Source organism: Cherax quadricarinatus, chromosome 9 (assembly GCF_038502225.1).
Source record: "Cherax quadricarinatus isolate ZL_2023a chromosome 9, ASM3850222v1, whole genome shotgun sequence".
NCBI lineage: Eukaryota > Metazoa > Arthropoda > Malacostraca > Decapoda > Parastacidae > Cherax > Cherax quadricarinatus.
The window spans coordinates 36,226,907-36,243,508 of record NC_091300.1 but is presented as its reverse complement, the minus strand read 5'-3'; the positions used below and the strand labels follow the sequence as shown (position 1 = coordinate 36,243,508).

General features: G+C 44.6%; 1 protein-coding gene across 2 annotated transcripts in view; it reads left to right on the top strand.

Annotated features, from left to right (window-relative positions):
• Window positions 1-16,602, top strand: part of Fur2 (furin-like protease 2) — a 1,176,928-nt gene that overhangs the window by 982,714 nt on the left and 177,612 nt on the right. For both annotated transcript variants that reach the window (XM_070083390.1, XM_070083389.1), the window contains exon 5: window positions 2,489-2,648. In XM_070083390.1, the coding sequence (XP_069939491.1) occupies window positions 2,489-2,648 (160 nt within the window). The remainder of the gene's footprint in view (window positions 1-2,488; window positions 2,649-16,602) is intronic.

Sequence of the window (16,602 nt, the reverse complement as noted above, 5' to 3'; positions counted from 1 at the left end):
CAGTAAGAGATAACACATTCTAATATACCTACCCTAGTCGTACAGAAATCATACGTGTCCACTATGGGAAACTGATCAGGGACACGTCTAGCTCTAGGCGTCGGTGGTCTCGCTGAATCAGTTGAGTTCAAGCTTTCGGGGGAGACTGGACGTATTTCGTTACTCTTGGAGATTTGTGTTTGAAAATAGGCAACAGATATTTGAGACTGCGGCAACATATATGAAAGTAACGACTTAACTGTTGCTGCTTGTGGAAGCTAGCTGCGATGGGCTAGTTTTACTTGAAACCAAAGTGCAGTCAAGTAGTGTCCATTATGATGGATCGATTTGTGGTTAAACAAAAACGCAATAGTGATGAACAGCCATCCCAGACCCGACCAGTAGAAAAGGAGCATTAAGTAAGTTTGGTCTTTATTTTGCTATTAATAACAAGATATGCAGGCTAATATTACCATGTCTAATTTTTCTCATTTACTATATTGCACTAGCAGCTCAGTACTACTTAATTGAGTTACGCTAACTTGCAGTAGCTGCGGCTCTCTCAATCAATGTGTTTAACCGAAGTGGCTCTCTTGCAAAAATTAGTGAATAACACTGGTCTACGTGGACGAGCCAGCTTACCCTAGTCGACGCCAACCCACACCAGCTGCCTCCTTTCTCCTCCTCTCTGCTATATTCTACGCTTCCTGTGTCCAGCCCGCATTCTGCATGTGTTGCTGACCTAGCTGTGTTCTGCAAGAAGCTCTACCCAGCTGTCCACGTGGGACCCCAGTTGGCTTAACCCCTAAGCCAGGCCAGCTTAAGTCCCAAGCCACCCGCAGTGGTCTTTCGTGGCTCATCCCAGCAGGTTCTGCTGTCAACACCTCTTCAATGCAGTGGTTTTCTTCATTTATTTAATTTGTCGCCATTAATTCTTAAAATTTCCCCCAGCGAAAGACAGTAAATACTTAAATTGTTTTCAGTCCCCTTTCAGTTTCATAACCTTGCATCCCGTTCTAGAAATATTTTGTGTTGTATTTTTGCCTTGTTCGTCTGCGCACCCAAAGCCACAGCTAGCATGTTCAAACACACTCGTGCAGTGTTTACATACCATACAACACGGCTGGTCACAAGATTTTGGCCGTGTTATCTTACACTCTCCATTTTCAGTTTTGCGTCTTTCCCTGTACCTTCCCAAACTGTACTCGATCACTCTAACCCCATAGAAGACCCAATAACGACCACAAGAGATTGAAGGGTGTGTACCGCTCCCATCGAGTCTCCCAGTACATACCTGATGCTTCATGATGGAGTTATTGAGAAGTCCACTTCTCCATGGAATGCCTCGTTCATTCTTGTTTCCAAGAAAGATGGAACATGGTATACTGTCATTGATTGCAGGAAACTGAATTCATCCATGATTCCAGATCCTTTTCCATTGCCAGTTCTGAATGACCTGTTATAGAACATTGGCGATAACAAGGTTTTTTAAACTCTTAATCTCCTCCGAGGGTTTTGGCAGATCCCTCTTGATGACCAAAGTAAAGAATTGACTGCATTCTCTATTCCTACTGATCATTATCAGTTCAAGAGGATCCCTTTCAGATTATGGGGAAGCCCGATCACATTCAGTCGTTTGATGACGATTTTCTGTACTTTTCTAGGAGACACCCTAATGGTCCACCTAGATGATCTCATTGTGATGCCCCAGGATGTCCCTACACATCTCGTAAAACTTGAGCGGGTACTGGAAAAACTAGCCAAGGCTAATCTCAAAGTAAAGCTCTCAAAATGCCAGTTCCTTAAAAAAGAAATAGTTTCTGGGCCACGTTGTAACTCAGAATGGCATACAGATGGGTCCAAAATCTCGACTGTGCAGAAATTCCTTAGACCTACGACGGCGGATGCTGTCCACTCCTTAATAAGCCTAGCTGCATTCTACCACACTTTCATTGCCGGATTTTCCACCATTTGACCTTTGACTCGGCTTCTCAAGAAAGATGTTCCCCTTGAGTGGACGTGCGACCAGGAAAGAACTTTTGTTGCACTTGAACATAGGCTGTCTACATTAAGGGGTATGTTCTACGAGGAGAGGTTGAGGGAAATTAACCTGACTGCATTGGAGGACAGGAGGGACAGGGGGGATATGATAACATAAAATACCGAGAGGAATTGACAAGGTGGATAGGAACAGAATGTTTCAGAGATGGGACACAAATGGAAGTTGAAGACTCAGGTGAGTCATAGGGATGTTAAGCATTTCTTCAGTCATAGAGTTATCAGGAAGTGGAACAATGTGAAGAGTGATGTAGTGGAGGCAGGATCCAGACTTAGCTTTAAGAAGTACGATAAAGCTCTTGGAGCAGGGAGAGCGTGGACCTAAAAGCGACCAGTGAAGAGATGGGGCCAGGAGCTGTGAATCGACCCCTACAACCACAAATAGGTGAGTACACACATACCTATCACTTTTTTTTTAAACCCTGACTGTTGTTTTTGCCCTTCCCTTCAGGACCCGCTGGCGTCTACGGACATCAATGACAACGACGCCGACCCCTTCCCCCGCGACAACGGCGACAACCGCCACGGGACGCGATGCGCTGGTGAGGTAGCTGCTGTCGCTTTCAATGACTACTGTGGCGTGGGTGTCGCCTACAACAGCAGCATTGGTGGTGAGTCTGCTGCTCAACTGTGTAGATGTGTGTGTGTGTGAGAGAGAGAGAGAGAGAGAGAGAGAGAGACGATATTACTTGGAAAGAGAGATTCATGTATTCCTGAAGATGGTATTATTATTATTATTATAATAAAACAAGCGTTAACTGTATGGGTCATATTGCGCTGTGATTTGATGGTATTAGAAGAGATGCTTTCTGAAGAGATAAGAGAGCCACATATGCATCCTTACATATATTTGTGAGGGTCGAGTTGCAATTCCTGAGCCTTTCTTTTAACCACTAACCGTCTATTGTGATCCCTGACCCACTAACTTGATTCATAATATATATGACTACATGTATGGCGTTCTCCGCTACTGCCTCTGCTCCGTCGGTCAGAGAGTCGTGAAACTCTGAGTTTCACGACTCTGACTGCGGGTAAAAGTCCCGCCTGTGGTATGGTTTGACCTTGTTCATCGTCTAGAGAACAAATTATATCTTTTGTTATTGTTGGCAGAACATGTTTTTACTGCTACAATGTTAGTCATACCACGGCATGACTAAGTGCTGCTTGCCATTGGTATGTACCAGTGCAATGTACTAGTGCTATATTCAGGTATTATGTAACAGTGCTACTTACCATTGTTGTATACAGGTTCTATGTATCAGTGTGAGGATTGGAACCCAGAAAGTGTTCAATTCTCGAAATTCCTTCCTTTGGGAAAAATAAAGGAATAAAAATAATTTAATTAATTCATAATCAGAAAAGGATATAAAATATGAGAAAAAATGTAAATTTATTTTAATAATAAACTGAAAATATGAAATCAGTTAACCTAACAAACACAATTGAAAAAGAAAAAATAAATTATAGTGACCAAATCTCACAACCAATAAATGGTGGTATTATGAAAGCTTACTTCGTTGATATATGGAATACGTACGAAGTCTTAAATGTTGCAGACAATTTTCCATTTACAACTAGGTGATGTTGAGACTAGTAAATTTGATGGTGGATCGGAAGCTCTGGTCAAGTCGGATGTTTAAACTATCTTGCTAGTATTTCAACTAGGTGAAATTGAGGATAATCACCCCTCAAGGAAGGTTCCTTGACGCTGGTGAGGGGCTCTTGATTTAGGGAATTGGATCTGTGCTCCAGTTCCCTGAATTAAGCCTGAATATCTTCCACTTATCCCCCACAAGCGCTGTATAATTCTACGGGTTTAGCGCTTCCCCTTGATTATAATAATGAGAATAGTCAAATCGGCCAGAAAATCGGTATCGTAGCTTCAACCTACGATCGAGAATGGAACTCTGGTCTAGAAACAGCCTTACTGCTATGAAGACATCTCCTCGTGGTCTGTAAATTAGAGCGACCCAACGCCAGTCTTACGGGCTAAGAAAATATACGTTACCAGAGGACACAGGTTATGGCATAGAGTCGCATGAACAGCCAAATTAAACGTAAGCCAATGCAGCTAACTTAATAGAATGAGCAGTGCAGAGGACTACAGACCGGGAGGAGAGTTTGAAGTAGAGTGGTACTCCTGACTTACCCTGGCTAATAAGTAAACACCAGTAGTTCTTTCCCGGGATGCTAGGGGGTGGAAATAAATGGTATAAAATACCGACACAATGGCAATATAAACACAAATGCAGTATAATGTGATCCTTTATTGACTACGTTTCGCCCACACAGTGGGCTTTTTCAAGTCACAAACAGAACTACCTGGGGTGGAAGGAACGCGAGTATTTATAGTCCGGCTGAGGTCAGGTGAAGAATGCTGCATCTGATGATGTACCGAGTGGGGCTATAGAGTCTAAAAACTTGGGTAGCTTGGAAAGGAGATTGGATAAGTTTGTGAGCAGACCTTCTACAGTCTTCTTATGTGGGATAGCGATGAAGAAGTTTCTTGGCAAGTGGTTCAGCTATGTTATAGAAGCCACTATTCTGGTTGAAGTTGTCGGATATAGAAATAAGTGATGATTCCAGGATTCTTCGGTATTGAGTGTTGTCTTCTGTGGCGATAAGTCTTGAGTTTCTGTAGTTTATCAAGTGGTTGTGTGAATTACGGTGTTGTACGCAGGCATTCCTTGTGTCGTCAGACCTGCTTGCGTATTGGTGTTCTGAAATACGTGTTTGGAGGTCCCTTGATGTTTCGCCCACGTATAACTTGTTGCAGTCATTACAAGGGATTATGTATACCCCTGCAGAGGATGGAGGCTTGTCCTGCCTACTACTGGTGATGTCCTTGATGGTCGTGGTTGTGGAGGTAGATACTTGGAATGATGTTTTGGCAAAGATGTTGGAAACATGTTTGGCAATGGAGTTGGTGGGAAGGACTATGTATCTCTTCTCGGCAGTGTCTTCTCTGGGTGTGTTGAAGATGTTTAATGCTCGCCGTCTGCAGTCTCTGATGAAGTGACGAGGATAGTGGAGTTTGGAAAATACTTGTTCAATTATAGTGCATTCTTCCTCAAGGAACTCGTTGCTGCAGATTCTGAGTGCACGCAGGAAGAAGCCTATAATTACACCACGTTTGGTTTTGGTGTCGTGGTGAGAGTAGAAGTGGAGAAGATCGTTTTGGTTGGTGGGTTTTCGATAGACTTTAAAACGAAGTTCGTGGTCAGCTTTGCAGAGTAGAACATCAAGGAAAGGAAGAGTGTTGTCGACTTCTTCTTCAAGTGTGAACTGGATTGAAGGCTCGACCTGGTTGAGCTTGTCTTGGAGAGCTTGAACGTTGAAGCGTTTAGGAGTTATGAGGAGAATGTCGTCAACATAACGGAGCCAGGTGACAGACGAAGGAATAATGGTGGAGAAACGTTCGGCTTCTAGATGTTCCATGTATAGGTTCGCCAGGACTGCACTGAGTGGCGAACCCATGGGTAGTCCAAAAGTCTGCTGAAAGAGGTGATTTTCGAAAGAGAAACACGTAAAGCCAACACATAGTTCAACAAGGTCGATGAAATCGCTGGCTGGAATGGGAAGATCAAGTGAATCGTCAATTTTCCTGCGCAAGAGATCGATGGCTTGTTTAGTAGGTACTTTAGTGAATAGGGAAGTCACGTCAAGGCTGGAAAGTTTCTTGTTCCTGATGTTGATGTTGCGAATGCGATTGAGAAGATCACCTGAGTGTTTGAGATGTGCTGGACTGATAGTGCCCAAGAGACTGCAGACGGCGAGCATTAAACATCTTCAACACACCCAGAGAAGACACTGCCGAGAAGAGATACATAGTCCTTCCCACCAACTCCATTGCCAAACATGTTTCCAACATCTTTGCCAAAACATCATTCCAAGTATCTACCTCCACAACCACGACCATCAAGGACATCACCAGTAGTAGGCAGGACAAGCCTCCATCCTCTGCAGGGGTATACATAATCCCTTGTAATGACTGCAACAAGTTATACGTGGGCGAAACATCAAGGGACTTCCAAACACGTATTTCAGAACACCAATACGCAAGCAGGTCTGACGACACAAGGAATGCCTGCGTACAACACCGTAATTCACACAACCACTTGATAAACTACAGAAACTCAAGACTTATCGCCACAGAAGACAACACTCAATACCGAAGAATCCTGGAATCATCACTTATTTCTATATCCGACAACTTCAACCAGAATAGTGGCTTCTATAACATAGCTGAACCACTTGCCAAGAAACTTCTTCATCGCTATCCCACATAAGAACACTGTAGAAGGTCTGCTCACAAACTTATCCAATCTCCTTTCCAAGCTACCCAAGTTTTTAGACTCTATAGCCCCACTCGGTACATCATCAGATGCAGCATTCTTCACCTGACCTCAGCCGGACTATAAATACTCGCGTTCCTTCCACCCCAGGTAGTTCTGTTTGTGACTTGAAAAAGCCCACTGTGTGGGCGAAACGTAGTCAATAAAGGATCACATTATACTGCATTTGTGTTTATATTGCCATGCTAGGGGGTGCTGACGGTCAAACCCCGTTTATCCATAAAAATTGATATGCAAAATACTCTCTTTTCCCTCACACGGTGCTACATGCATATTGTATATATCAGTGCTATATACCGGTGCTAGGTACTTGTTCTCTCTAGGCTGGAATACTGCTGTACATTAACATCTCCATTCAAAGCAGGTGAAATCGCAGATCTAGAGAGTGTACAGAGATCCTTTACTGTACGTATAAGTTCTGTCAAGCACCTTAACTACTGGGAACGCTTGGAAGCACTTGACTTGTACTCGTTGGAACGCAGGAGGGAGAGATATATCATAATCTACACTTGGAAAATCCTGGAAGGAATGGTCCCAAATCTGCACACAGAAATCACTCCCTACGAAAGTAAAAGACTGGGCAGGCGATGCAAAATGCCCCCAATTAAAAGTAGGGGCGCCATTGGGACACTAAGGGAAAACACCTTAAGTGTCCGGGGCCCAAGACTGTTCAACAGCCTCCCATCAAACATTAGGGGAATTGCCAATAAACCCCTGGCTGCCTTCAAGAGAGAGCTGGACAGATACCTAAAGTCAGTGCCAGATCAGCCGGGCTGTGGCTCGTACGTTGGACTGCGTGCGGCCAACAGTAACAGCCTAGTTGATCAGGCCCTGATCCATCGGGAGGCCTGGTCATGGACCGGGCCGCGGGGGCGTTGATCTCGGGAATAACCTCCAGGTAACCACTGATATGTGTAGGTGCTATGCACCTGTGTGATGTACCAGTGCTATGTCCCCAGGATCGAGCATCCGCTGGGTCTGCACAGCAAGGCTTTTCGCACCTTATAAAAATATGACGGGTAGCCTGTCATGTGTGACGGGCCAGCTATGGATTTATCAAACAAGTACTACATACAACTATACAACACCAGAGGTCAAGCCTAGTGATGTGATCTGGTCTACTGGATAGTTAATTAGATTTAAAACCTATCGACTACACGAGTGTCGTGAAAGCAGCATGTAACTTCTATACTGCCAGTCTAGGATATCTCTTCGTAAGAGCTTATATACCGCCAGTCTAGGATATCTCTTCATAAGAGAGATATCTCGCGGTGTATATAATAACTCTCCTGGGCCAAATACCCTTTAAGTAGGTAGTTAAGCTAACAAGAGCACTCAACTTGACAAAGTCAAACGTCAGTGCGTGTAACAGGTTAGCGCCTCAAGGTGGAAGGTGCCATCAACCGCACCTGGTCACTATTAACCGGTTTAATGACCAATTAGATAGATTACCATGGAAAACGAGACAGTGATGCGTGCCATAAAACGAGAGGTAATTAAAACATGTTTGACAAATGAAATGTAGATAAGCGTAACACTTTAAAATATTACCATTGAAGTAAATACTTTAAACAGCTTTGTGAAGTACAAGGTATATCAATACTGACAATATGGGTGAAGGGATGAGTCAAGGAGGGACGAGTTTCGGTCCTGGGACCTTAGTCACTCTAAATGCCCAGGACTGAAGCGAAAAGGTTCCAGGACCGAAACGTATCCAGTAAAGATATTCACACTTGTGTCCTTTCACTCATAGCTTTATAAATGCTTTAGTAAAATGCACGAGTGTAAATGGTTGAGTGTGAATAAAACTTATCTAGTGTGGCACCTTAACCTTCCTGTAGTGCTCCTCTCTGGTCATCCTTATAATCATTAATGTACTGCAACAAAAATCTGAATATATATATATTGTGATATTCTATATGTACTAATAAACATTTCAATCTTGGGCTTATAATTTTTTACTAAGTAAAGGTCAGCAACCCTCTTAGATTTGAGGGCCGATATAAGTAATAATGTAAAATAACTGGTGAGGGAGGTCTCACCTTGTGAAGCCACAGAGCCAATACTGACAACACTAACTACACCGGGTCTCTGAGACCAGGTGATGTTACACCGGGTCTCTGAGACCAGGTGATGTGATGTTTGCTTCCACTTGTAAACACTGTCACACACGACCTTTGATTGTGAGGCAGCAATAATAAGTTGCGCGGGGGGGGGGTCATAATCTTCGTGTTGTGGATCAACAACGAATGAACGAATCTTGAAAAATATAGCTATTTTTTAAATCCACAAGATATACAGTATTTATTATTGTTATTATTATTGTTATTATTATTATTAGTAGTAGTAGTAGTATTTATTATTATTATCGCATTAATGGGTAGCAATAACGCTGTAGGTGCCATTCAGTACCTGGGAAAAAACGGAGGTAATCAGGTTCGATCCAAGGAAGTGAGAAGTTAGGTCGATAAATATGGCTTATAGAACCGTGGTCATTATATCCGTGTAGTTGTGGACGGAAGAGTTTTACGGATGACCGGCGGCGGCAGCGACCAGAGCAGCAGCAGCAGGAGGAGGGGGAGCAGGAGGAGGGGGAGCAGGAGGAGGAGGAGGAGCAGGAGCAGGAGCAGGAGCAGGAGCAGGAACAGGAGGAGGAGGAGGTGGTGGTGGTGTGACATCTGCTGCTGCTGCGATGTCTGTTGTACCTTGCAATGTTTGTTTACTTTTCTTATTTAATGTTTCGTTGTTAAAGTTAACTATTGTAATGTGCTGGTAGGAGTGGAGGAGAGGAGACTGAAAGCGTGGCAACAGTGTTCAATATTTATCAGAGACCTTCTTGTGAAAGTAGCCAGTGTGTCAAGGTTGCCATGCCAGCTGGATATGCAAGGCACTGGTGAAAGGTTGTATTAAAATACTTGATAACGGTGAATTGTGTGCCATGAAGATGCTGAGGGTTGCCTGCTGAGTGGTCAGGCCACTTAACCTTCCCTGCTACTTCACTCTTCCTGTCTGCTCGCAACATATTTTTCACTGCTCTCTCCTACTACAGTCCTTCCCCCTCCCCATTTTCGCCATCGATCTTATGGCCTAACAAAAACAAAACAAAAAGGACCTCCCCCACCTTGCCCTCCCTACCAGGAGTGTCCATTTGCCTTTTGAGAGAGGTAAATCAAGCCTTAATCAGGAAATTTACGTTCAGTTTTACAGAATAGGAAAAATTTGTACCTACACATGTACAGTTGTTTATCATCATCACTGACGAGACGTTTTGCTTGCTCAGAATTCTTCAGTCGAAATACAGAGGTAACAGCAGAAGTTGTGGCGATGTAGATATGAGGTGTTCAGTCCCTCAGCCTGGAGAAGTATGTTTAAGGTGGTCATTCCTTCATCCTTCGAGTGTACTTGGGTCATACAAATGTAGTTTTAGTCTAGAGTAACCTAATCAAGTCAGTGTAATTTACTTTCATTGGGGTTCTTAGTCGTCCTTCCCTCAGGTACGTGTCTCAGCACAAGTATTTATTCCTTTATGCACCGAAATTTTTCTTTGGTCCAAATCTTGATGTTCACGTCTACTTGCGTACATAGTGGGTTAACACTCCTTCCATCTAAAACTACCACTAGTTTTTGGGAGTAATGCGACTCTCGCCAAAACTCCATGAACATGTAGTTTGCTCACACATGAAGCTTTTTTTATTAGTCAAATTAAATAAATGAGCAACGTACATTTGTTATTCTTTTAACTCAATGAAAAATCAGTGTAAATATAACGGAATTAATACATTTCATTTATGCTAAATAATACTAATTAGATTTTGGCTACCCTTCGACAGGTTGGGTGATATTCACACAAAATTATGCAAGTTTTATCAAGGTTAGATTAGAATGATAAGTTGAGTTTGGTGCAACACGAACAATTTACCTATATTTAAGTTAATAAATCAATCCACAAGAGAAAAGAATGTAATATAGAAACATAAATTTGTTTGACTGTCCTGTTTCCCAGTTACAGCCAGTGAAGCTAGTAGTCTGTTACAGCCAGTGAAGCTAGTAGTCTGTTACAGCCAGTGAAGCTAGTAGTCTGTTACAGCCAGTGAAGCTAGTGGTCTGTTGCAGCCAGTGAAGCTAGTAGTCTGTTGCAGCCAGTGAAGCTAGTAGTCTGTTACAGCCAGTGAAGCTAGTAGTCTGTTGCAGCCAGTGAAGCTAGTCTGTTACAGCTAGTGAAGCTAGTAGTCTGTTGCAGCCAGTGAAGCTAGTAGTCTGTTGCAGCCAGTGAAGCTAGTAGTCTGTTACAGCCAGTGAAGCTAGTAGTCTGTTACAGCCAGTGAAGCTAGTGGTCTGTTGCAGCCAGTGAAGCTAGTAGTCTGTTGCAGCCAGTGAAGCTAGTAGTCTGTTACAGCCAGTGAAGCTAGTAGTCTGTTGCAGCCAGTGAAGCTAGTAGTCTGTTACAGCCAGTGAAGCTAGTAGTCTGTTGCAGCCAGTGAAGCTAGTAGTCTGTTACAGCCAGTGAAGCTAGTAGTCTGTTACAGCCAGTGAAGCTAGTAGTCTGTTGCAGCCAGTGAAGCTAGTAGTCTGATACAGCCAGTGAAGCTAGTAGTCTGTTACAGCCAGTGAAGCTAGTAGTCTGTTACAGCCAGTGAAGCTAGTAGTCTGTTGCAGCCAGTGAAGCTAGTAGTCTGTTACAGCCAGTGAAGCTAGTAGTCTGTTGCAGCCAGTGAAGCTAGTAGTCTGTTACAGCCAGTGAAGCTAGTAGTCTGTTGCAGCCAGTGAAGCTAGTAGTCTGTTGCAGTCAGTGAAGCTAGTAGCCTGTTGCAGCCAGTGAAGCTAGTAGTCTGTTACAGCCAGTGAAGCTAGTAGTCTGTTGAAGCCAGTGAAGCTAGTAGTCTGTTACAGCCAGTGAAGCTAGTAGTCTGTTACAGCCAGTGAAGCTAGTAGTCTGTTACAGCCAGTGAAGCTAGTAGTCTGTTGCAGCCAGTGAAGCTACAGCCAGTGAAGCTAGTAGTCTGTTACAGCCAGTGAAGCTAGTAGTCTGTTACAGCCAGTGAAGCTAGTAGTCTGTTGCAGCCAGTGAAGCTAGTAGTCTGTTACAGCCAGTGAAGCTAGTAGTCTGTTACAGCCAGTGAAGCTAGTAGTCTGTTACAGCCAGTGAAGCTAGTAGTCTGTTACAGCCAGTGAAGCTAGTAGTCTGTTACAGCCAGTGAAGCTAGTAGTCTGTTGCAGCCAGTGAAGCTAGTAGTCTGTTACAGCCAGTGAAGCTAGTAGTCTGTTGCAGCCAGTGAAGCTAGTAGTCTGTTACAGCCAGTGAAGCTAGTAGTCTGTTACAGCCAGTGAAGCTAGTAGTCTGTTACAGCCAGTGAAGCTAGTAGTCTGTTGCAGCCAGTGAAGCTAGTATGTTGCAGCCAGTGAAGCTAGTAGTCTGTTGCAGCCAGTGAAGCTAGTAGCCTGTTGCAGCCAGTGAAGCTAGTAGTCTGTTACAGCCAGTGAAGCTAGTAGTCTGTTGAAGCCAGTGAAGCTAGTAGTCTGTTACAGCCAGTGAAGCTAGTAGTCAGTAGCTAGTAGTCTGTTCAGTGAAGCTAGTAGTCTGTTGCAGCCAGTGAAGCTAGTAGTCTGTTACAGCCAGTGAAGCTAGTAGTCTGTTGAAGCTACAGCCAGTGAAGCTAGTAGTCTGTTACAGCCAGTGAAGCTAGTAGTCTGTTGCAGCCAGTGAAGCTAGTAGTCTGTTACAGCCAGTGAAGCTAGTAGTCTGTTACAGCCAGTGAAGCTAGTAGTCTGTTACAGCCAGTGAAGCTAGTAGTCTGTTACAGCCAGTGAAGCTAGTAGTCTGTTACAGCCAGTGAAGCTAGTAGTCTGTTACAGCCAGTGAAGCTAGTAGTCTGTTGCAGCCAGTGAAGCTAGTAGTCTGTTACAGCCAGTGAAGCTAGTAGTCTGTTACAGCCAGTGAAGCTAGTAGTCTGTTACAGCCAGTGAAGCTAGTAGTCTGTTGCAGCCAGTGAAGCTAGTAGTCTGTTGCAGCCAGTGAAGCTAGTAGTCTGTTGCAGCCAGTGAAGCTAGTAGCCTGTTGCAGCCAGTGAAGCTAGTAGTCTGTTACAGCCAGTGAAGCTAGTAGTCTGTTGAAGCCAGTGAAGCTAGTAGTCTGTTACAGCCAGTGAAGCTAGTATGTTACAGCCAGTGAAGCTAGTAGTCTGTTACAGCCAGTGAAGCTAGTATGTTGCAGCCAGTGAAGCTACAGCCAGTGAAGCTAGTAGTCTGTTACAGCCAGTGAAGCTAGTAGTCTGTTACAGCCAGTGAAGCTAGTAGTCTGTTGCAGCCAGTGAAGCTAGTAGTCTGTTACAGCCAGTGAAGCTAGTAGTCTGTTACAGCCAGTGAAGCTAGTAGTCTGTTACAGCCAGTGAAGCTAGTAGTCTGTTACAGCCAGTGAAGCTAGTAGTCTGTTACAGCCAGTGAAGCTAGTAGTCTGTTACAGCCAGTGAAGCTAGTAGTCTGTTAGTGAAGCTAGTAGTCTGTTACAGCCAGTGAAGCTAGTAGTCTGTTGCAGCCAGTGAAGCTAGTAGTCTGTTACAGCCAGTGAAGCTAGTAGTCTGTTACAGCCAGTGAAGCTAGTAGTCTGTTACAGCCAGTGAAGCTAGTAGTCTGTTGCAGCCAGTGAAGCTAGTATGTTGCAGCCAGTGAAGCTAGTAGTCTGTTGCAGCCAGTGAAGCTAGTAGTCTGTTACAGCCAGTGAAGCTAGTAGTCTGTTACAGCCAGTGAAGCTAGTAGTCTGTTGCAGAGAGTGAAGCTAGTAGTCTGTTACAGCCAGTGAAGCTAGTAGTCTGTTACATCCAGTGAAGCTAGTAGTCTGTTGCAGCCAGTGAAGCTAGTAGTCTGTTACAGCCAGTGAAGCTAGTAGTCTGTTACAGCCAGTGAAGCTAGTAGTCTGTTGCAGAGAGTGAAGCTAGTAGTCTGTCACAGCCAGTGAAGCTAGTAGTCTGTTACAGCCAGTGAAGCTAGTAGTCTGTTGCAGCCAGTGAAGCTAGTCTGTTACAGCTAGTGAAGCTAGTAGTCTGTTGCAGCCAGTGAAGCTAGTAGTCTGTTGCAGCCAGTGAAGCTAGTAGTCTGTTACAGCCAGTGAAGCTAGTAGTCTGTTGCAGCCAGTGAAGCTAGTAGTCTGTTACAGCCAGTGAAGCTAGTAGTCTGTTGCAGCCAGTGAAGCTAGTAGTCTGTTACAGCCAGTGAAGCTAGTAGTCTGTTGCAGCCAGTGAAGCTAGTAGTCTGTTACAGCCAGTGAAGCTAGTAGTCTGTTGCAGCCAGTGAAGCTAGTCTGTTACAGCCAGTGAAGCTAGTAGTCTGTTGCAGCCAGTGAAGCTAGTAGTCTGTTACAGCCAGTGAAGCTAGTAGTCTGTTACAGCCAGTGAAGCTAGTAGTCTGTTACAGCCAGTGAAGCTAATAGTCTGTTGCAGCCAGTGAAGCTAGTAGTCTGTTACAGTCAGTGAAGCTAGTAGTCTGTTACAGCCAGTGAAGCTAGTAGTCTGTTACAGCCAGTGAAGCTAGTAGTCTGTTGCAGCCAGTGAAGCTAGTAGTCTGTTACAGCCAGTGAAGCTAGTAGTCTGTTACAGCCAGTGAAGCTAGTAGTCTGTTACAGCCAGTGAAGCTAGTCTGTTACAGCCAGTGAAGCTAGTAGTCTGTTACAGCCAGTGAAGCTAGTAGTCTGTTGCAGCCAGTGAAGCTAGTAGTCTGTTACAGCCAGTGAAGCTAGTAGTCTGTTACAGCCAGTGAAGCTAGTAGTCTGTTACAGCCAGTGAAGCTAGTAGTCTGTTACAGCCAGTGAAGCTAGTAGTCTGTTACAGCCAGTGAAGCTAGTAGTCTGTTACCGCCAGTGACGCTAGTAGTCTGTTACAGCCAGTGAAGCTAGTAGTCTGTTGCAGCCAGTGAAGCTAGTAGTCTGTTACAGCCAGTGAAGCTAGTAGTCTGTTACAACCAGTGAAGCTAGTAGTCTGATACAGCCAGTGAAGCTAGTAGTCTTGCAGCCAGTGAAGCTAGTAGTCTGTTACAGCCAGTGAAGCTAGTAGTCTGTTACAGCCAGTGAAGCTAGTAGTCTGTTGCAGCCAGTGAAGCTAGTAGTCTGTTACAGCCAGTGAAGCTAGTAGTCTGTTACAGCCAGTGAAGCTAGTAGTCTGTTACAGCCAGTGAAGCTAGTAGTCTGTTACAGCCAGTGAAGCTAGTAGTCTGTTACAGCCAGTGAAGCTAGTGGTCTGTTGCAGCCAGTGAAGCTAGTCTGTTACAGCCAGTGAAGCTAGTAGTCTGTTGCAGCCAGTGAAGCTAATAGTCTGTTGCAGCCAGTGAAGCTAGTAGTCTGTTACAGCCAGTGAAGCTAGTAGTCTGTTGCAGCCAGTGAAGCTAGTAGTCTGTTACAGCCAGTGAAGCTAGTAGTCTGTTGCAGCCAGTGAAGCTAGTAGTCTGTTACAGCCAGTGAAGCTAGTAGTCTGTTACAGCCAGTGAAGCTAGTAGTCTGTTGCAGCCAGTGAAGCTAGTAGTCTGTTACAGCCAGTGAAGCTAGTAGTAGTCTGTTACAGCCAGTGAAGCTAGTAGTCTGCAGCCAGTGAAGTATGTTGCAGCCAGTGAAGCTAGTAGTCTGTTGCAGCCAGTGAAGCTCGTAGTCTGTTACAGCCAGTGAAGCTAGTAGTCTGTTGCAGCCAGTGAAGCTAGTAGTCTGTTACAGCCAGTGAAGCTAGTAGTCTGTTGCAGCCAGTGAAGCTAGTAGTCTGTTACAGCCAGTGAAGCTAGTAGTCTGTTACAGCCAGTGAAGCTAGTAGTCTGTTACAGCCAGTGAAGCTAGTAGTCTGTTACAGCCAGTGAAGCTAGTAGTCTGTTACAGCCAGTGAAGCTAGTCTGTTACAGCCAGTGAAGCTAGTAGTCTGTTACAGCCACTGAAGCTAGTAATCTGTTACAGCCACTGAAGCTAGTAATTGTTACAGCCACTGAAGCTAATAGTCTGTTACAGCCAGTGAAGCTAGTAGTCTGTTACAGCCAGTGAAGCTAGTAGTCTATTGCAGCCAATGAAGCTAGTAGTCTGTTACAGCCAGTGAAGCTAGTAGTCTGTTACAGCCAGTGAAGCTAGTAGTCTGTTACAGCCAGTGAAGCTAGTAGTCTGTTACAGCCAGTGAAGCTAGTAGTCTGTTACAGCCAGTGAAGCTAGTAGTCTGTTACAGCCAGTGAAGCTAGTGTTGTTACAGCCAGTGAAGCTAGTGGTCTGTTGCAGCCTGTCTGTTACAGCCAGTGAAGCTAGTAGTCTGTTGCAGCCAGTGAAGCTAGTAGTCTGTTGCAGCCAGTGAAGCTAGTAGTCTGTTACAGCCAGTGAAGCTAGTAGTCTGTTGCAGCCAGTGAAGCTAGTAGTCTGTTACAGCCAGTGAAGCTAGTAGTCTGTTGCAGCCAGTGAAGCTAGTAGTCTGTTACAGCCAGTGAAGCTAGTCCAGCCATTGAAGCTAGTAGTATGTTGCAGCCAGTGAAGCTAGTAGTCTGTTGCAGCCAGTGAAGCTAGTACTCTGTTACAGCCAGTGAAGCTAGTAGTCTGTTGCAGCCAGTGAAGCTAGTAGTCTGTTACAGCCAGTGAAGCTAGTAGTCTGTTGCAGCCAGTGAAGCTAGTATGTTGCAGCCAGTGAAGCTAGTAGTCTGTTGCAGCCAGTGAAGCTAGTAGTCTGTTACAGCCAGTGAAGCTAGTAGTCTGTTACAGCCAGTGAAGCTAGTAGTCTGTTACAGCCACTGAAGCTAGTAGTCTGTTACAGCCACTGAAGCTAGTAGCCTGTTACAGCCACTGAAGCTAGTAGTCAGTTTCCCTGTTACAGCCACTGAAGCTAGTAATCTGTTAGAGCCACTGAACCAAGTAATGTCACAGCCACTGAAGCTAGTAATGTTACAGCCACTGAAGCTAGTAATTGTTACAGCCACTGAAGCTAGTAGTCTGTTACAGCCAGTGAAGCTAGTAGTCTGTTACAGCCACTGAAGCTAGTAGTCAGTTTCCCTGTTACATCCACTGAGGCTAGTAATTGTTACAACCACTGAAGGTAGTAGTCGGTTTCCCTGTTACAGCCACTGAAGCTAGTAAATTGTTACAGCCACTGAAGCTAGTAATCTGTTACAGCCACTGAAGCTAGTAGTCTGTTACAGCCACTGAAGGTAGTAATCTGTTGCATCCACTGAGGCTAGTGTTACAACCACTGAAGCTAGTAATCTGTTACAG